The sequence below is a fragment of the Pomacea canaliculata genome, linkage group LG14 (genome assembly GCF_003073045.1).
Source record: "Pomacea canaliculata isolate SZHN2017 linkage group LG14, ASM307304v1, whole genome shotgun sequence".
Lineage (NCBI taxonomy): Eukaryota > Metazoa > Mollusca > Gastropoda > Architaenioglossa > Ampullariidae > Pomacea > Pomacea canaliculata.
Window position 1 is genome coordinate 9,322,705 of NC_037603.1, and position 20,713 is coordinate 9,343,417.

Here is a 20,713-nt window from a genome sequence, read left to right on the forward strand (position 1 = left end):
GGCGTGAGTGCCCCGCACATGTCCTTTGCCTCGGGCCCCGCGGGGGCTAAGAACGGGCTAGCTGCACACGAGGGACAGGAAAACAAACATATATGAGCTATAAAAGAATAAACAACCGTAGAAAACGAAGAATAAAATCAAATACTCAAACACAAAGAGGAACCAGATAACAAGAACAAAGAACTGAGGGTAAGATGATATAAAAGGAAGGGTGTGACAAGGCACTGTAGTAGGATGTGAAGGTGTCGGGAAGAGGTGAGCTGTCAGTGCGGGTTGGCAGGATTTCTACTAGACTGACAAGTCACAACTTTATCAACTTGGACGTTGTCCGAAGTGTGAAAAAATCAGTAATAAATGCCCACTGCTCATTTGCTAACTAAAAATTTAAAGTTCTGTTAGTGAACGCACAGCTGAACACACACACACGCACGGAGCTTACAGGCACGGTGTAAGGGACACAACTCTGAACCCTGACGTGCCGGAAGTAGACACCGACACAACATGGCGTCTCTCTTCTTTCGAACTGGACGGTCTGCTGCAGAACGATGGACGCACAACTATGGCTCCAAGGTTGCTTGATTATTACACTTGACTATTACATTTACGTCTTGTAGGATAAGAAAAGCACACAATTTGCAGATGGCTGTGCTGTCTGTTTGTGACGTTAGTCCAGGCGAGATCAAAGTCCTCACTTTGTTTTTGCTATTTTCACCAAAGCTTTATTGCAACTGTAACTAGTAGACGCATATAAGCTCATTTTCAAGTAAACTGTAGAAATGTTAAATATTTTCGCAGAAAATATACTGGAAAATTTCTTAACTCTTCAATCTAGTCAGTTGTTTCCGACTTGTATGTCAAGGTCATTGGTACCTAGCGGCTCACCTATTCTAGTGTTTCGCTGTTCTAAACAGCAGTAGTATATCTTACTCTCGCTGATAGGAAGGAACTTTAAATTTCTTAAAATTAAAATACTTTTGATTAGATGCATTATTACCATAATTGAATATTTCCAGGCTATTGATACTGACTGTTCATAAAACTAGGCAGTTTTCAATAAAAGTAATGATGTGCAAGCTACTACTAAGATTTTGTTTATGCGTTGTACTTTCACTTTCTGGTTTTATTCATTCAGAGGAAGCAGAGATGTTCAGCTTTCTGTACAGAAGGGTCAGATGTCATACTGTTTTCAAACGTTTTTATTTCTGTTTAGATTGTGGCTGCTATTTCACCTGCTGCTTTGTGTGGCCACAGACTGCAGCAGCAACGCAATCTCTCTATTCATGAACATCTGAGCATGGGGTTATTAAAAGACGCTGGTGTGGCAGTTCCAAGGTTCAAAGTTGCATCTACTCCAGATGAAGCTTTTAAATATGCCAGTGAAATCGGTAAGATAAGCACAGTTCTTTGGTTAATGGGTTGTAATGCTTATTTTGCTTTGATTTTACACATTTTTTATAGCTATCTATGGTTTGTTTGGCTAATAGGCTGTGATGGTTAGCTTGCCTTGTTTATGCATATAGTGCTTTGTTATCTATGGCTTGTATTCTCAGTACAATTTGCTGTTATTTTCCTTTTAGCCTTTTATGTTAATTTTTTCTGAAGCCATGTGACTCACATTTAAAATACCCATTAATGAATGGGATTTTCAGGTCAAATTAGTGGAGCACCAGATGTTGTGGTTAAAGCTCAGGTGCTGGCTGGTGGGCGTGGCAAGGGCAAATTTGACAGTGGTCTGAGGGGTGGAGTCAAACTGGTCTTTTCGTAAGTTGTCAGCGCTAATCTGCTTCTTTTGTACACTTCTTTTATCATTGTTAGGTGGCATTCAAAATGTGTCACTTGTCCAAATGTTACCTCACTGGTGGTTCAAAGCCTGCTTACACCTGTTGCTGGAAAATTTCCCCTGTGTTTCCCCAGAAGATGATTAGTAGAAGGGGCTGCCTGATTTATAAGGAAAGGTAAAGGCTCCTGGAAGAGAGCCTGTCTTCCACATGTAATGCCCTAGACAGTGAACTCCTTACATTGTGTCCCTTTAACCACTAGGCTATTGGATTTGAATTTTACAGTCCATATTACTGGAACTTGGCATTAGATGAATTTATACAAACAAGAGTGATACAGCTTTACATATGTTTCCTGGATTTTATTTTCTTCAGTTTACTTGCAGGCCAGAGGAGGCAAAGGAAATAGCTGAAAAAATGATAAACCACAAATTGTTTACCAAACAAACGGGGAAAGATGGACGACTGTGTCAGAAGGTCATGATTGCTGAGCGACTTTATTCTCGGCGTGAATACTACTTTGGCATCACAATGGAAAGAAACTTTGGAGTAAGTTTTCCGTAGTTAGATTTGTTATCATGATACATCATTGTTACTTTTTTATTTCTTCAAGCTTCTGCCTTAGTAAGATGAAATAAACTAAGTCAGCTATACATTTTATGTAAAAACTGTTTTGTTTTGGGGATTTGTATTTGCCATTTGGCCATATGTAGCAACAGAAAAGTACCCTTTATCAGCAGTGAGGTTTTTTGTTTGTTAACCAGCTGTCGTCTGAGCTAGGAATATATAGAATTTATATCAAAGTATTTTATCATTTCAATTTTTGGATTCTTAAGTGGCCTTGAGTACATCAAATTGCATTGTGTTTCTCTGACCTATTTTTGTATAGATTAACTGTGTGTTTTGCTAGGGTCCAGTATTAGTTGGAAGTTCACAGGGGGGTGTCAACATTGAGGAAGTAGCCGCAGAAAACCCCTCAGCCATAATCAAAGAACCTGTAGATATCATCAGTGGCATTACCCGTGATCAAGCTGTGCATGTTGCAAAAGAAATGGGCTTCAGTGACCAGTGCATACAAAAAGTAAGGAGAATAGCATGGAGAATGCATGATGATATAGATAGTACATTGTACACTTTAGTACATTGCGTAGAGATAATGGTATAGACAGCACTTATAGGGCATTATGTAGAAATAATGAGTTGCACTGAAGACTATCCAATAATCAAGAAGCAAAGTTAACTACTAGCAAGGTGTCTAGTAAACAATACAGAGCAGAATATGGAGAAGATAGATGATATGCTGAGCTTCATGTATCGTGACAAGTGGCCTATAGTAATAGGTTATACCAAACATATATTTTCATGCAGATCTTGTATGACATGCAAAGTGCAGGGTCTTTGGACAGGTATGGTTCTTATGTGGCCTGCAAAGAGCACAGTTTTTAGACTTAAGATAGTCTTATTTAACATGCATACTGCAGTGCAGAGTTGGAGATTGTGTGACAGGCATGATCATTGCGTCCTTGCACTTACTGAAAAGTAACACCTTTTTTTTCAGAAAGAATAAGGCCAAAAAAAAAAAAGGTACATCTTTTCTTGAACTGTGGATGACAGTTCGTTCTGTACATGCAAGGAAGTTAACTGTTACAGTGAAAGCTGTTTCTTTTATTTAGCATAGGTCCTTGCCACATTGCAGTGGTTCTTGTGCATGCAGAAATACTGAGGAAGTAGAAACTGTTTATAAAATCCTCATCAGCCCAGCTGTGTGGCCCTGTCATACATTGTGTTTGACCATCATCGTGTTTGAAAAAAGAAAACTTGGTGTAGGAAAAACTTGTCTTTGTACTAGTCTGATAGTAATTGCAAACTTCAGCATATTCTGGGCACCTTTTTAAATGTTTTATTTTCTGAGTTGCTAAAAGTGTTCTTTGTAAATATGATCCTTATTCTTAGAAGTAATTTAGGGTTTTTTGGTTGTTTCTTTTTATTTTTTAGGGTTGGAGGAGCAGGGTTTTAACTTTTCTTTAAAATATTATATATAAATTTAAAGAGAGAAGATGAAAGAGTTATACAATTGCTGAAAAAAAGTAATGTACCTTGTCTCACTTTTAAGCACTGGTGGTAATGGAAAAGTTGTACACAATTCATAGCCATGGCCATTTTCTTCTTTTATATGACAAATGTAGTTATTCACTTACTTTCATCACAAATTTCATTTATTCTGAACAATAAAGTGTTGTTAATACAGGACATGTCATCATTAAGAATGCAGTAATCATTGATTTTGATGCAATTAAAAGCTAGTTAGGAAACAGAAAGATTAGAAACAGTTGGTTAGTAGTTAATAGCCGTCAAACACTATCTTGTTTAGTATTTCTTCTTAATAATTACAAAAAAAATATCTGGTATCTGTACAAGCCCTTGAAATGCATAAGTAGGCTTGAAAATAAGTACATCATTTAAATTTCACATGTGCATTCTATTATTTTCTTTGATACAGGCTGCTGATTATATTATCAAAATGTACAATGATGTGTTCCTCAAATTTGATGCTTCAATGGTGGAGATCAACCCCATGTCTGAAGACAACCATGGAGAGGGTGAGAAAATCATATTAGTCCCATGATGACATATGAATCTATTACGTCTTGTACAGTGTTTACTGTCCCATGATGACATACAAACTATAAGTATAAGGATTTGTACAGTGTGTTCCGTCCATCTTCATGGGCACTATGGAGTAAGACAGGTACCTAACCTTGTATGAAGAAAGCCATGGAGAGGATTAGTTTCATTCTTTACTGGATGCCATATGGACACAGTTAAAGAAAATTGTGAAAAACTAAAATCTGTTTCATGTCTTACCAAAGTTAGCAAACTGACTTTTTTGCCCTGTCATAATACACTACCAGCCTTCAGGATGGTGGTTTGTGCCACGATATCTGCACTTCCTCTCATGCGACAGGCTTTTTGCAGTGAGCATACCAGCACTAGTGTCAGTGCTGTTTCCATGGTATGAGAAAGATGCTTTGTGTCAGTTAATCGCATGCACATAGGTGTATGTGTATGTATGAAGGTCTAGAAATTATGATTGTTTGTGTTATGCCCTGTCATAATGTTTAGCGGGTATCGTAAGCCAGGTCCTCCCTTCACTCATATACATCTAGGGTTTCACTCACTTAAAATAGACCAACTGCCAGTTGAACACACTTATTAAGATATAAACCAAAAGAATCATTTTATCTATTCCTTGTGTGTGCATGTATATACACACGTGTGTGTGTTTGCATGTATTTTTATACGTGACACAGTTTACTGCATGGATGCCAAGATCAACTTTGATGACAATGCAGCCTATAGACAGAAGGAGATTTTTAGTTTGAGAGACTGGACCCAAGAAGATGAGAGAGATCACAGGGCAGCCTTAGCTGACCTGAACTACATTGGGTTGGAGGGCAATATTGGCTGTTTAGGTACTGTGACTTTCTCTCATCAATTTAGGTAATATGATTACAGCTGTATTTTCCTTTTGATTTTATTCTGTATTTTGGAATGCACCTACAACTGTTGCTATTTATTGTGAACAAGAATTTTGAAGGTTTTTTATTTTGTTTTTCACTTTTGAAGTAGAAGTTTTTATCATTCTTTTCCTTCCAACCTCTCTTGTGAAGCCTGCAGAAATTTTACACTTGACTACATTGGAATAAAGCTGCATCTAAAGGCATCTTAAGTTACTGTTTAAAGTGTATCTTGAAATTTTGAGTAGCATAATATGGTAAAAGTTTAAGTACCAGCATTGTAATGTTGTATTAGATGATTCATCTTAAAGTCTCAGTGCAGCATTATTGAGACATGCTTATGACAGGCAAAAACAAGTCAATATCTACATTTTTGTGCCAAAGCCATCTTTGTGTATGGGAGGAGTAATTACTTTTAATTTAAAATATTTTAAATGCCTATAATGAGCAATATTTTTTTCATAATAAATTTTACAGTAACAGTTGTTTTTTTCATGATGTCTGCATTGTGTGATGGTTATAACCTTTGATAGCTAGGTGGTATATCTAATGCATGAACATTGTAGTGTATTTTGTGATGTCCACTGCTTTATAAAACAACCTTCTGAGAAAGATGTGATGTCTGTGTTAGTGAATGGTGCTGGACTTGCTATGGCAACTATGGACATCATCAAGCTCCATGGTGGTACGCCAGCCAATTTTTTGGATGTAGGGGGTGGCGCCACAGCCCAGCAAGTCACTGAAGCATTCCGTTTGATTACTTCGGACAAAAAGGTGACGTATAATATAGTGACATTGTTGATAGTTGTTTACTCACAAAACTACATGCTGTTTTCATGTATTTATTCTGTGATCCAGCTACAGTTGAGTGTTATTGTCTCACAAAGATGAAATTGAGAGAACATAATAATATGCCTTTAACACACATTTGCTTAATAACTACTTTATGACTTGATGGAGTTGCTAAGGTGAAAGGTAAAACATATTATCATATTTGGCCTTAACCCATTTATGCTAAAGGTTGAAATTTTTGAGTTTGTGCATGAAATTCGTGTATGTTGCATAGGAAAATATAAGGACAAGAATATGAAGAGAAAAAAATTATTACATTCCATTGTTGAGTTATTTGACATTCCACAATTGGAACACTAGGTAAATCTCCTTCTTACATTATACATATCGTATAAAATTATGTTCACCTCAGATGGTAAATACCTGCTATTCAGTGTGATATCCAGCAGAACATTTGACATGTAAGGCAAGATTACAATTTTCACATCGAAGTGTGGTGTTCTTATGAAATTGAGCACACCGTGCTTGCTTTCCCTGTTTGACTGTCACATGATTCATGCCTTCATAACGTGAATCAATGTTGCGTTTCTGAGGTCTTCCTGTTCAACCAGGGTCTGCATGATAAACATGGGTATCCAAATGATGGCATACAATACATTTCCGAAACTCAAAAGATCCATTGACTTTTTATTATGTTTTTTGAAGCTACCCTCCATTTTGTAAGGCCAGTTCAAAACAAAACAACAGAGGATTTAAATACCATTTCTTGATACCTGATACATATCAATGTTTTCATCTATCTACACCTCCCAAGAAATGTTTGTCTACTGGACTTGGATATTCTTTTTCAGCTGCTGGGAATAATAATTGACAAGATAAAGGGCATCGATACCAGCACTAGATGAGGCAACAGTGACAACACTGTTATCATGCCAGCTGCATACAGTATTGCCTTTGCCATCAAATTGATAATCGAGTGTGCCTCTTTCTTTTTTCTTTAGCACTACATCTGATTCTAATGGTTCTTTATCAGTGCGATCCTTTCTCACTGTACCTGTTTGCCTGATGTCCCATGGAACTCAGCTTATCCAGAAGTGCAGTGCTGGGGAAGAAATTATCAAATACAAAATGGTATTGTCCAGGATGTGCCTGTGCAATTCCTTTACTAAACTGCAGGACAAGTGATGCACTTACACCATATTCTTCACGTTTATTATCTGGGTTTTTACCCTGATATGGCTGAAACCAGAAAATATAGCCCAGACGAGTGGCACCACTCCAAAACTTGAAGCCAAACTGAATGGGCTCTCTGTGAATAAATTGTTTGCACCTATGACGAACGAAATAAGTAACCATAAATTCATCAGAGCTGAAATCTGTTTCATATGGAACAACTTTCATGCATCTATCATTGAGTTTGTTTATGAGAGGTCGCAATTTGGAAAACTTGTCCATTGGATCCTAACCCTGGCATTGTTAGCAACATGCAAATTAGAAAATATGGTTTCAGAGCAATCATGTCTCATGGCAGCACTAACAATTACATTATACGCATCTGTTCTTTGTTCCCAGAGCATGTGCCTTTTAGGATAGGTCACGAGACCACTCGGAAAAATAATTCCCAGAAAACATTTGAATTCAGAAGTAGACCATCCCAGATTTACACCCTTCTTTGGAGCGTATAAGTTAAACTATCTGACAATGAGTTCAGTGATGTCGTCATCAAGAAAAGTTCAAATTTTTCTGTTGGAATTCTGGTTTCAGTGAAGAAATCGTTTGGTGATTCTGTAACTCTACCTGTTATGGCTTGTGCAGTTAAGTCAGCCTTTTTCCATTTCTGAAGAATTTTTGTCGCTTTCTTCTTCTTAAATGAGGAGGTTGCTGAACAGTAGAGGTTGATGGAACTTCATCATCATGGGAGTTATCTTCAGGTACATACATGGGATTTCTTATGTTATATGCAGGTGTGCACAACAAAGAGCCTGGCAGATTATTGTTCCCCTTTCATCTCCCGAGTCCTAATCAGAAACAGGCGATGTAGCATTTTTGGGTGGTTTATCACTATAGCACTTGCTTCAGCGGTGTCATCTGTCTCTAGCAGGTCAGTTACTTCATGTAACGATAGAGCTCAAGGCATTTTCGGAGAGAATTTCAACTATATAGAGGAAAATATACTTTTAATCCTACAGGTAGGGGTTTAGCCTGGTGCTCCAGAAATGGAACATACACAATTTGAAGTCCATAACTAATACAACAATGATATCTTCAGTAGTTTCTTTAAATAGCACGACAGCATAACTAGTAGAGAAGTCATAGGACAAAAAGTGTTAGTACAGGACATAGTTCCGCAAAGTTTTAGCTCCCTGTCTTCGGATGGCTCTTCAGGAATGTGCAGAATATTCACATCACTTCTTGAGAAGATCCCAGCACACCAATATCTGCTGCAAACTGACTCAGTGCATGATGGGATAAGGTGTACCCCCAGGAAACAGACGTGCACGAAAAGTCGAAGCCCAGCGATAGCCTTCAGTAGTAGGATATAAATAACTCCCATGTGACTGCCATTCTAATAATGGAACATGCAGCATATATGGGTTAAGATCTGCCTTTTCTTGCTTTATTTTGCTTCTTTATGTATATTCATATGTTCTCAGTATGTTTTCTTGTGGTCTGGCCATTCATTAGATTTTGTAAACGTGATTCTGAAAATTTTGATAATTGCAAATAGATGCTTTGCCTCTGAGGCAATCCTTTAAGTGATTGTGAAAGTTATTGCTGGCCTAGTTTATAGTATTGGTGGGGTAATCCTAACCATTTTGAAGTTGCAGGTGAATGCGGTGTTGGTAAACATTTTTGGCGGTATCATGCGCTGTGACATTATTGCTCAAGGCATCTGTGCAGCAGCCACTGAACTAGATATGAAAATTCCCATTGTGGTGCGATTGCAAGGTGAGTTGGCATTCAGACACCAAGACATTTGTGTTTATCAAGGGAATTTTGAATGGCAAAGTTTCTTTTTGAATTAACTATAAAGGCATGTTACTGCACAGCTGTCTGATATGTATGGAGAAATAGCAACAGTATATATATATAGGTATAAATAAAACAGCCAGCCAGAGTTTCAACTCGTATCAGTTTGCTTGGTGCTAACTCCCTTGTTTCCCTTGTCTCATGCATCATGATGCTGCTCCAACATTTGCTTTTTCCAGAAATGGTTTAATAGGCCAGGAAACTTGTCACCTTTGAAGCGTTTTACTGTGGCTTTTGCTGTTTTTATTCTACTGTAAGATATATAATTGTAAGAATTGACATTTTTCGTTGGTTTCTCATTTTCTAATCCCTGCTTGAATGACAGTGTTTGGCTGTGTAAACAAGAGTAAGAGAGAGATAGGAAATATTCCATGCGCAATTGTTCAAAAGTAAGTTTATGTTTGAATTATTGAGCCTGTTGCGAGCTGCTTTATAAGTATTTGTATTGTCTGTTTTTTTTTTTTACTGGCAACTATTAAGACGGTAATCAAGCAGTTGTACTTATTAAACAATATCTATTCCAGCATTCCAACAAATCTGATTTTTTTGAGCTATTTAAATTCAGTATTCAAGCATCTCTTCAGGGAAACGACTACACTTAAAATGTTTATGTAGCTTCTAGTCATATTAGAGATGGTAAAGTTCCAGTTAAATTCAGTGCTGGAAAAATGTTCACCAATAATACTTTCAGTAAGTCCAGTAAATCACTTCAACCTGTGTACAATTCCTTTAGGATTATCTTTCTGCTAATCTTTTTACTGTGTATTAGTGAAGGGAGATGTCAACATTGTCTGCACCATAAAATGATGCCAGTGGTTGATTTTTATGCTGACTACTTTCATTAAAAAATTACACCACAAAGAAGACTTTTGCCTCTAGCGGTAATCTCCAGCCACCATGTGTTAAGAAAAAACACACATCTTGTGGAGTTTTGGTCCTGTCTAATTGATCAAACCCAGTGTTTGATAGTTGTAGGTCTCAAGGCTCTGTTCTTATGCATCTTTTATTCACTATGTACATCAGTCAGTCAAGTCATTTGTCTCTTGACTGATGATGGTTGTTGTTGGGGGAGGAACACATGGATAGATAAAGCAGCTGACAATACCTGCCACTCGCAAGTTTTGAGGAATGGTGAGCAGATCCTTCACAGGACTAGTCCACTCCTTCACATTTATAGGCCAGCGTTTCCTCTATTTACAGAGAAATTCAATGTAGAGGAAGAGTGCCTATTTGTCTAAAACCATTTTGCAAGATGCTTGCGGGGGAAAGCAGACATGAAGAACAATTTAAAGACCAAAAGAAAAAAGGCCAGGAAGGAATGATGTGCAGCAATATATTCCGATAGTAAATCTCTTCTCTTTCCAAAAACACAGGTAGATGATGCTAAAAAAATATATTCTGATAGTCAGTCTCTTCTATTTCCAGGAACACAGGTTGATGATGCTAAAGCCATTATTGCATCCAGCAATCTGAAAATTCTTGCCTGTGATAACCTGGATGAGGCAGCACGCATGGTAAATGTAACATGAAAATCACAACTTAAAACAGCTATCATTTACTCAATATGTGAAGAAATAAACAGGACAACCATTATTTAAGAAAAAGAATTTGTTTATTGGCCAAGTGACAATCAAAATCTGTACAATTTTAACATGTCATTTACTCAATATCTATAAAAGCAAAATAGGCTATGGTCACTTTGATCTGATTTTTGGTGCTATGATGGTAGTACCTTGATCTGTTGGTGTACTTTAAAAAGATTGTAAATACCAAGATGTAATGCCCAATCCACCATAAAGCATGCCAATATGTAGTGATCAAGATGTAGTATACACCTATCCACACAGATAATGATGGGTCTGGATTGCTGTCTGTTGCAGGTTGTGAAGCTGTCCACAATTGTAGATTTAGCACGTGAAGCTTCTGTTGATGTCAAGTTTGAACTACCACTTTAAGTAAAGGAATATATATACCATGTCTTCACTGAGTCTGCACAATGTAAGATGGTGTGTTGATATAATTTGTCAGTAGATCCACAACCTCTCCCTTTGTATGTAATTTATTATAATTTACAAACCAGGTCTTCTCTCCTTCACACTTATGTTTGTGTATGTGTGTGCGTGCAGACAGGGATACAGACTAAGATAAATTTATTTATTGACCAAAATATTTATAGATATACAGTCATTTCTGCTATACCACAACAGTTATACATGTATACATAAATAAAGTATGCACTATTACTGCCATAGCTACACCACAACAGTTATGTGCACAACTGTCACCATAGCTATACCATAGTAGTGATGTGTATAAAATAAAATGTGCACCATTGTCACCATAGCTGTACGTTAGCAGTTACGTGCACAATTTTCACTGTAGCAGAAAATAAGCCAGAGAGCAGAATGAATGAGTCATCCTTGCTTGCCAGTTTTTATTCCTTGAACATACCAAATGAAGTTGTAATGTGCAAAACTACATAAAATATCTGTGTTCTAAATGAAAATGTACCTTGCCTGAAAAAAATGTCAATAAAAATGTGTAGTCAAATTCTTGGAACACATGTTTAAAAATATTTGATGCAGATTACTTGCCCTATGCTTTATCCCTGCCAATGCCCTCCTCCTGCTTACACATTGTTCCCTCATTATATACCCTTCTCCTCTTCTCTTCCTCTGTTAGCTCTGGTTTTACATTTTGCAGGGGCTTCCATTATTCTCGAAGTGAACTTCTAAGGAAATGGGCTTTCTTTCATCCACTGAAAACAAAGCAGCAAAATTTTAACAAGACTTGTCAGCATGAAACTTAGCTCAATGTTTCCCAGTGTGAAGTTGATATTTCAAACTTTAACAATGCTGCATGTTCTTAATGAGTAGGTCACTGTATGGGCACATGATCCCAGATAAAGAACCTTGCAAATATCTGAAGTGCTTTAATCAGTATAACGTACTATAGTAAAATTGACTGAAATTTACACAGGTTTTCATGCTGTCTTTATCGTAAGTGAGTTACAGTTTTATATAGGCTTGCTTGTGCACTAGAATGCTGTTAGGTAGTGTGTGTTATGCTTTTGTAATTGTCAGGATTAGCACTTAATAATAATTATGTTAATTTGTAAAGCACAATATTTTGGCAAATAGACAAACTCACTGTGCTGAGCAGGATCTTCAAATAGTCACAAAAGATGTAAAACACAATGTGAAGACTCGCAGTGTTCTGGTGGTAAAGGGTTATAACTACTGATTTAACAGTGATGGCTCCAGAAAACAAGGGTTAGTGATATCAGGAAAAACATTAGGAAATCTTGAGAGTATAAAGAAATGTTAGCATAGTAAACAGAAAAGAAGCATCACTTCAGTTTATTCACTGCAAACCAAGTTTGCTGCCCAAGCAAGTGAAGCATGCCAGAACCAATCAGTTCACACTTCGGAAGAACAATAGGAGATAGCTTTTTTTATCTGCATATTTCTAGCTAGTACAATCAGTTGCACTTTAAAGGATAGTGTCTGTTGTATCAGCATTCCTGGTCCCTGAATACATGCTGTAAGTAGGGAAAATCTTTGCCTTTGAGCTAATTAGTCATTGATAGTTTTTGTAACCTGCTTCAATCTCGCTGCAGCTTGTGAAGCCTGTGACTCTTGTAGTGCTAATTGACCAACCTGGTTGCTTCTTGGTATTTTGTGTTCTCTCTGCACTTAGCTGCAGCACCGAAGTAGCATTGCATGAATGGCCGTTACAAGTACTTTAGTAATTAAGTTCTGATTTTTTTAAAAACTAGTTGAAAGCATCCCTATAGACTTCACAGCATACTTAGAGATGTTATTAGGATTTTACCATTATGAAAATCGCAGACTTAATTGAAAATAGTAGTGTTTTGTGCAAAACTAATGTGGCATAAAATTTTACTTTGAAAGTACCACAAGTATCTTCAAGCTGTATCCCTCAGGATGTCAACATTGTGGCTGGTCATTTTAAGCAGAAAACTGTAAACTGCAGTTTGCCTTCCAGAATGAGTTGTGTAACCAGAGATCTGACCAAGAAGATCACTGACTTATCCTAAACCCTAAGCAAGATCACTGAGATTGAAACAAAGCCCAGTTGTACTGCTGCCATTGTTTGAACTGTTATTATGTCCTTTGTGTCCAGATGATCTACTTCCATCTTTGAAGGTGTCAAGTAATCAGCTGCTTTTTTCAAGGTCTTCTCTCAGCTACCATACGCATCTGTGAGCCTCTTGCTTCTGGTCCTTCCTCTTGCTGCAACACAATTATTGTCAGCAGCACACACCTTGCAAGTGTCTTTGCTACATTGTGATAATTGCTGGCAACATATCTTACAGGTGTTTGTGCTGTAGTGTGACAGTTGTTTGCAGCTTGTACCTGAAAAATGATTGTACTAAAGCTATCCGATACCAGCTTCTGTGCTACAGATGTGATACTTCTGTTACAGTGACTGTTGTTGATGCTACTAAGAAATCTCTGCCCAAGACATGGATATTTCTTGACAAGCTGAAGTTGTGGTGCTTTAAGCAGTTGTTTTTTGCCCTTTTCAAGGAAATGCTTTTGCAACATGATACACAAAAAAATCTACAATTGTGGATAGTTTCACAATATGCATCCCAGCTATTTTAATATGATGCCCTTTGACATGTATTGACGTGCTATTTATCAATCTGCACCCCTTTTCAGTTTCTCTATGTAGAGGTTAGCTGTGTGCTGTAGCAGTAGTGTACTTGGCATTGTTTGTGATTACCTCTGATTATTCTGTTGACATAACTTCTTTTCCAAGCCTATTGCTGTTTCAGTGAGCAATATTGTCGCTTACAATTGTCATGGATGATTTCTTAGCCAGGTATGTAGTCACAGAGTTCCATTCAGCTGTGTTATTGTCACCAGAAGGAGAGTCATCTGATCGCACTCAGCTGCCTATATATCTTGTGCAGGCATTACAAATCTGAGGTCTGCCTGTCTGAGAAATGTTGGCAGTATGACAACCATAGGCAGCAGTAGTGGTAATTGTTTCTGACCTTTGCTCTTCTGCTAGAGGGGCTCATGACTGAGTGTGTAATACTTATTCTCAAGAAAATCAACCTGACTGGGAGAAAAGAAACTTATGACAACCATTATGATCTCTTGCACATTGTAGAGTAACAACTAATCATACAGACAAAGCCACACAGAACAATGGTGATAGCTCAGACAGAACAATGGTGATGGCTCAGATAAGTCTCAACATTATTTGTAAAATTGTGATACTGATGAGATTCAGCCTGGAAATGGAGTATTGAATTCTCCAGATTTGTCACTGGCTGAAATTAGGAATGGCCTTTGCCTTGTTTTTTGCCTTTTGAGAAATGATGGCTTTCACTTTTCAGCTGATTATTTGACAGCACTGTTCGAATCTGTTGTATTTGTTGAAAAAATAAGTAAATAGTATCTGCAGGTAATTTGCAGAAGTTACCACTTAAAATGTGAATATTGCATTTATTATTAATAATGAGCTGAGCTGTAATGACATACCATGAGCCATGTCTTGTTTAATTTTGCAATAGCAAATGAAAAAAAAAAAACATTAGTGGTGTGCTATGTATGTGTATCACCTTTTAAACAGTTCACTGTGTTCTAAACATCTTACCAGTGAAGATTTCATATCTCCATCTGTCTTAGAAAATGCTAGAGGTGATGCCCCACACTGTGATGAACGTATGTAAATAGGAGAGCTTGTGAGTCACAATCAGACTACTTTCTGGTATCTGTGTAAGTGACAACTTGTTAGTCACAAATCAGACTGCTTTGTAATCACAATTTTAAGTGCACCAATAACTAAACTGTTTATTTTCCCTGTGTAAATACTTGAAAGCCAAAATAACAGAGAAATCCTTCTTGCAGGATTCTGGCTGATGTATGTTGCATCTCCTTAGAATGCTTGTGTTAATAATACAAGGAAGAAAAAGTCCTAACATTTCTATAAGAAATGTCTTTTTGATTTTTTTTTTTTTTTTTTTTTTTTTTTTGTTAAGCAATTTTAATTTTGAATCCTCTTTCAAAACTGTGTACATGTTCTTCAGATTTTACAGAATCCCAGGGTAATGTGCGCTTTAAACAGACTGGTAGCATCATCAGATGCCTGCTGTAGCCATTTTGAAATAAGTTTTGAGAAAGTTTATAAAATGTTACCCTATGCCACCATATTTATAAGGTCTTTTGGGCCAGTCAGAACATTATATGTTTGTGTCCAAAATCAAATGACATCTTAATTTGACCAGTAGAAAATATGCACTACAATATTTGTTATTGCTTTTCATCGTTATAAGCATCTTCAACTTAGGAAGAAAATATTTGATTTAATATTTAATCCCAAATGCTGACAATGATAAATAAACATTAATAACTGGAGCTCGTGATGCAGTAGCTTGTTGTAGATGGGGGATTGTGGATGATTTATGTTGTTGCTTTGTTCCTTTTTTCTCATTCTGTTGCTCGTTACTTCCACATTCCAGACAGTGTGACCTAACTTGTCACTAGATTTATGGAAAACAGTTTAAATATAAAGATCAGGCTTACGGGGAAATAAATGATGACAAGGGCTTAACTCCCTAGTTTCCCACACTTCCCTCTCCTGGAATGATGAGTTTTCCTTGATCCCAGGTATGATAAGCAGATTGGTCAGTGATGGGCTTCATGTCATTGTCATCATCTACGTTAAAATTGGTAGTAAATATTCGCAGGATTACCAGATGTCACAGCTGTGAAATGCAGTTTATGTTCATATGCAGACTGAGTATCATAAGAATTGTAATTCATAACTCCCATAAGAGTGAGTACAGAAGGAGTACAGTATGATTTTAAACTGTCCAGAGTTACTGGTGTCCTGGTTAAACTGCTGCCAGTGCAGCTTAGATGCTGAATTTTCAGCTGTCAAAAAGACTCCTGCTGTATCTGATCAGGGACCCAAGTTTCTCCTTGGGAAAAGAGATAACTGCACCACTACCTTACCGCTGTTCCCCAGTTCACAGCCATGGACAAAAACAGCAATGAAAGCAACAAAACTGTGATGCAGGCTATGCTTGAACTACCATCAAAAAACATGGCTCACAGAATTTTAGGAAGCATGGATACAGGCTTACATAGATGACAGCTGTGAGCGCTGTCCGAAATGGAGCTGCGGTATACATACCCTGACAACAGTAGATGTCAATGCACCAACTACAGAGCTGAAGCTGAAACCCTGGACTGCTCAACAAACTGCATCAGTAACGGAGCAAGCTCACAAACTCACAATAACAGATATCGTGTTTGTACTGCAGGTGCCAACGCTAACAGGCTTTCTAAGCTGAATACAGCACTGAGATCAAATAGCAAGTTATTTTAGCACTACCCTCACAATGTGGTATCAAAAGGTGACAAGCAGGCTGACAGAATGGCAAAACATGGCAGAAATTAAGGCTCTTCACCTGGTAACCACCCACTGGACACCTACCATCAAGAGTCCAGATCACGGGGTGATCATTTCCCACTTCAGGACAGGGCACAACAGGATAATCCATGCACCACCCAATTGTGTCCTGCCTGATATACTCTTGAGGATATGCTGAACTGCGCAGCACACACTACAGAACTGTAGTGACAATATATTCTGGCTGGGCTGTGTAGGGGTGTGGACGCTCAACGCAAGCTGACCGACTTCTCTCGAGCGCTGTAGGAACGCACCTCGCTGTTTGGTATATAGTCTCTGTTTTAACAGTTTATGGAGTTATCGGTCAGTTGCTCGATCTACGACATTGCCGCACCCGCATACCACACTAATACCATCGTACGTAGGCGCCACGCTCTGCTATGTACGCTATGTCCGCCACGGCGACAAGGAGGGACGACCTGACGATAAGGTCACACTCGACTGCACCCGGTGAACCCGCCTTAACGCTTGAAGCTGCCCTCATTACCTTGTGTTCCATCCACCGCTTATCCTAAACAACTATTTCATTATTACGAACTTACTTCAGCCCTTTCCCTCAAACGACGACTGGTAAGTATTTATTTTATATTCTTCTCGACTAAAACGATAAGCGTGGAAAGCTTTCAAAAGGGGGGGGGGGGAATTGGTGTTTTACGCCGTGTCAGCAGCTAAGGCTATATTACGGCAAGCAGCCAGCCCTGTAAACAGATGCCACGTGCAGAGAAAGATCAGCGTGCCCGAGACGAGAAATGAACTCAGGGCAGCCAACCTTCACTGTATTGGTGACAGGCGCTAACAGCGCTATCATCAAACCACTTATCATATCATACAACAACATACACGCACGTCAATTCGCAATATTAAAAAATAAGTCGCGAAATATGCAAATAAACAAAAACAATAAGATGTAAATGGTTAACCTCACAAAATGGTATTTGGCTCGAGTTCTAAGACAGCTCCATTCTCAGTTGGTTACACACGTAGTACTGGTGCCGTCCGTTTGTGGGTCACAGCAAGTTCTGCCGACACCCAGACACCAAGATGAGCTGGAACGGCTGGGCAGAGAGCGTGCTGAAGAATGGCAACCAGCCTACAAGCGACAAGGCGTGGATAACGGACCAGAAGGGCAACTTGTGGGGATACTGCGACAAGGACGGTAACCAGGGGCAGTGCCCGGTTAGTTGACCTTTTTTCTTCTGTAAGTTCGTGTTGCCATGTTTTTGTGTCACGCTGTGTTGTTATAGAATACTGTGCCTAGACTGACCCACAAATAAACATTTGAAACTACGTAAATGTGTGTCCTGATTTGTTTATAATAAAACAGTCGACGGCAAAGGCATGGACTGTCTTCAGTCGTCACCTCAATGCCAAGTTGCATAGAAAGGGTCAAGTCTTTTTAGTTAAGTCGTTTTTACAAACTCAGATGACCGCGACCAACCTTTATGCTTACTTTCAGATGTCACCTGAGGAGTTTCAGGCTGTGACTGACCTTTTACAAGGAAAAAGAAACCAAGCAGATGGACTTACCATTGGAGGCATTCACTACATTGTTCTTATTGCTGACGACGATTGCATTGTTTGTAAGAAGGGTGCATCTGCAGGTCTGACCATTGCCAAAGCTGGCCAGTGTAAGAAGCATATAATTCAACTTGCCATGCGGTGTACTTGAGGCTGTTTAATTTATAGTTATGTAGTGAGAGTAGGTAGATATGTAGTTGTCAGCAGATTGTAGAAACAAGCTGCAAGCCAGCTTGACCATTATGGAAACCATGCAGTTACATGGGAAGGGATCAAACTTAATGTATGAGGAGTCTTTTTTTTTTTTTTGCTGCCTTCAGGCAGTCTTTGCATCTTTGAAAAAAATAAAAGCTTGAAGTTACTTAATAAAAGGAAGTGTGGTGGGTGCAGGGGAGGGAATAGGGCTTACAATGGAAGAATAAGTTTATAAAAAGTTATCTGCCTTGAATAAGAGTAGGAGAAGTTTATAAAGATTTATGTTTTCTTTCAGGTATTATTTTTGGACAGTATGATAACAGTGAAACCACACCTGGCAACAACCGGCTGATGGTGGAAAAAGTGAGAGACATGTTGAAAAGTAATGGATACTAACATGGCTTGTGATTTTCAACCAGTGAGACTGATCTATTAACAGGCATCGCATACTAATGCTCCACCTTGATGTCACCTTCCACCTGTGACCTTATTCAGTGAGTTCATTATTTGCATTAGATGCTGTTGCTTCTTCTGACTTTCCCACCTTCTAGATGTGTGATGCTCACTAGAAGGCAGCACACCTGATCCTGTATGGTGAGCATAGAATATCCAGTCTAGCGATAGAGAGACTTGTCAATGTTGTCTGGAGATGGTTAGAATTTTCTAAAGACTCAGCAATGTTCGTAGTTGGTGCTGTTTGGAGTTATTGATTATGTTGTCCCTCACCTTGATGTACCTTGCATACACAAACTGTTCATGAAAAAGACAACATGCAAATAAAATATTGATACGACTATTGCTTAAGTAAAATGAACGATAGGCATGACATCATAAATGAGTTAAGTAACACATAAAACTGATGTCTTCGTCCTTTTTCCAAAAGGCAGGCGAGGTTATCTGTGTTTGTCTTATGTTGTATCTCATGCCTGTTGTACATGGGCACATTTGAAGGTGGATTGTTGCTGATTTTCATTAAACTTGTAATGAATGTGTATTAATCTTAAATCTAACATTCCATATTTTAGGAATTGGAGTTGCCAGCATTTAGTATTCTGCAGGAGAGTACCTTGGTTTGCAGCACATGTAACTGAATAATTCATATCATCATTAACTTAATTATTTGAGTTTGGATTTTTTTCTTTAGTATGCTAATTAGACTCAAGAAACACACCTACAGATCAGTCTCAGAACACTTTGTGTACATGTGTGTGCACATTTACACATTTTTGAGGGTTGGAGTGTTCCGAGTTCATTCTTGCTTAGCATAGCTAAATGTACATACTTTGGTTTAGGGGTCATACATATTTACACATTTTCCAGTCATCCAAGAGATAGCACAAGTTTGCTGCGATGAGCATTGTCCGAAAGTGTACCATGACAAGTGTTCTAGATCTTTCTCATTATCTCATCTGTGCCTTGATCTGTCCCAGGTTGTGTTGGTGGCTTTGTCTGGTACACTGTTAGCAAGCCCTGTGATGTTGGTCTTTACTGGTCTGAGCTGACCTGCTGCAGCATAGTTGTCTGATAAAGCTGCATGTAGAATGTTAGTCAGCATCTTGCAGTATGTCACAATTACTTTCCACATTTGATGTGTATATTGGAATCCATTTTTATAAGAATTTAGAATCTTAAGCATTTTGTTGTGAATGGCTCATTTTTTTGAAGGTGGTTTGACTTAAAAAAGATTTGGACATTTTTACATTTCTAGAAAAATTCTTCAACTTTTAATACCTGTAACTTGTATGTTTGTAAAAACATTTTCCTTCACATCTGGTTTTCAGTTAAGTTTACTTACAAGATCTTTGTTGCCCTATCCTGCATTGCACACTTTTGTAAAACCTTCTATTTGTGTAGCCAACTGGCCATTTGGAGTAAACTTTGTGTAAACATTCCATTAAAATAATGACAAAATGTTTTGAGTAGCTGTTATACATGAATGGAATGCTATATAATGTCCTTTAAAATCACATAGGGCTTGGGCCAAATCAGCTGTTGCTATGACTCATGAGTATTTACATCCTGTGGTAACTGAACTTTATGAATTAAGAACGTTTTCTGGGTCTTGTTGGATATGTTTTTAAAGAGGAAAGCTTGGGATGAACTACAAGGAAAATGATAACTGTTAATTATCCACCCCTTAATATAGTGACAATGAAAAGGGTATTTACTAGTGAACATGTGACCCACCAATCCTGCAGACATCACACGTTAAAAAAAAGTGCTTTTGTTACAGCATTGGAGTGATAAACATTATAGAATATAAACAAGCATTTGGGAGGTTTTCACTGCATTGAATCTGCAAAAGATTTGTGCAGTTCAAAGAGTGTGCAACTGGACACCTATTCAAATGTGCTTGTGTGAATCAGGCTCAGAATCATGCAACATTAGCAGCTTTAACTTGAAGGATGGGTCTTAATGGTAACAGTT

General features: G+C 38.1%; 2 protein-coding genes across 8 annotated transcripts; both read left to right on the forward strand.

Moving 5' to 3' along the window:
* The first annotated feature begins 418 nt into the window (after positions 1-418).
* Positions 419-15,516, forward strand: LOC112554792 (succinate--CoA ligase [ADP-forming] subunit beta, mitochondrial-like). Of its 7 annotated transcripts, none has more exons than XR_003097320.1 (12): positions 419-570; positions 1,211-1,385; positions 1,650-1,761; positions 2,165-2,327; positions 2,689-2,859; positions 4,279-4,378; positions 5,090-5,251; positions 5,928-6,070; positions 8,911-9,037; positions 10,544-10,632; positions 10,999-11,124; positions 11,822-15,516. XR_003097320.1 is itself a non-coding variant. In XM_025222824.1 (12 exons), exons 1-11 carry the CDS (start codon positions 502-504, stop codon positions 11,071-11,073), a joined length of 1,386 nt encoding a protein of 461 aa, XP_025078609.1. In that variant the 5' UTR covers positions 419-501; the 3' UTR covers positions 11,074-11,116; positions 11,822-15,516. The 7 variants fall into 7 exon arrangements, 4 of the variants coding, with proteins under 4 accessions (XP_025078609.1, XP_025078610.1, XP_025078612.1 ...); XR_003097321.1 differs by having other exon boundaries at positions 13,265-15,516; XR_003097322.1 differs by having other exon boundaries at positions 13,568-15,516.
* A 2,025-nt stretch (positions 15,517-17,541) lies between these two features.
* Positions 17,542-20,197, forward strand: LOC112554795 (profilin-1-like). Its single transcript, XM_025222836.1, has 3 exons — positions 17,542-17,749; positions 18,030-18,201; positions 18,582-20,197. Exons 1-3 carry the CDS (start codon positions 17,615-17,617, stop codon positions 18,680-18,682), a joined length of 408 nt encoding a protein of 135 aa, XP_025078621.1. The 5' UTR covers positions 17,542-17,614; the 3' UTR covers positions 18,683-20,197.
* Positions 20,198-20,713: the final 516 nt, after the last annotated feature.

Bases quoted from the DNA above. Each gene is read 5' to 3' on its own strand.
- LOC112554792 (XM_025222824.1), top strand. From the start codon at position 502: ATGGCGTCTCTCTTCTTTCGAACTGGACGGTCTGCTGCAGAACGATGG. The intron at 571-1,210 runs GTTGCTTGATTA...ATTTCTGTTTAG, and splicing joins CGCACAACTATGGCTCCAAG to ATTGTGGCTGCTATTTCACC. The intron at 2,328-2,688 runs GTAAGTTTTCCG...GTGTTTTGCTAG, and splicing joins CAATGGAAAGAAACTTTGGA to GGTCCAGTATTAGTTGGAAG.
- LOC112554795 (XM_025222836.1), top strand. From the start codon at position 17,615: ATGAGCTGGAACGGCTGGGCAGAGAGCGTGCTGAAGAATGGCAACCAG. The intron at 17,750-18,029 runs GTTAGTTGACCT...GCTTACTTTCAG, and splicing joins GTAACCAGGGGCAGTGCCCG to ATGTCACCTGAGGAGTTTCA. The intron at 18,202-18,581 runs GTAAGAAGCATA...GTTTTCTTTCAG, and splicing joins CATTGCCAAAGCTGGCCAGT to GTATTATTTTTGGACAGTAT.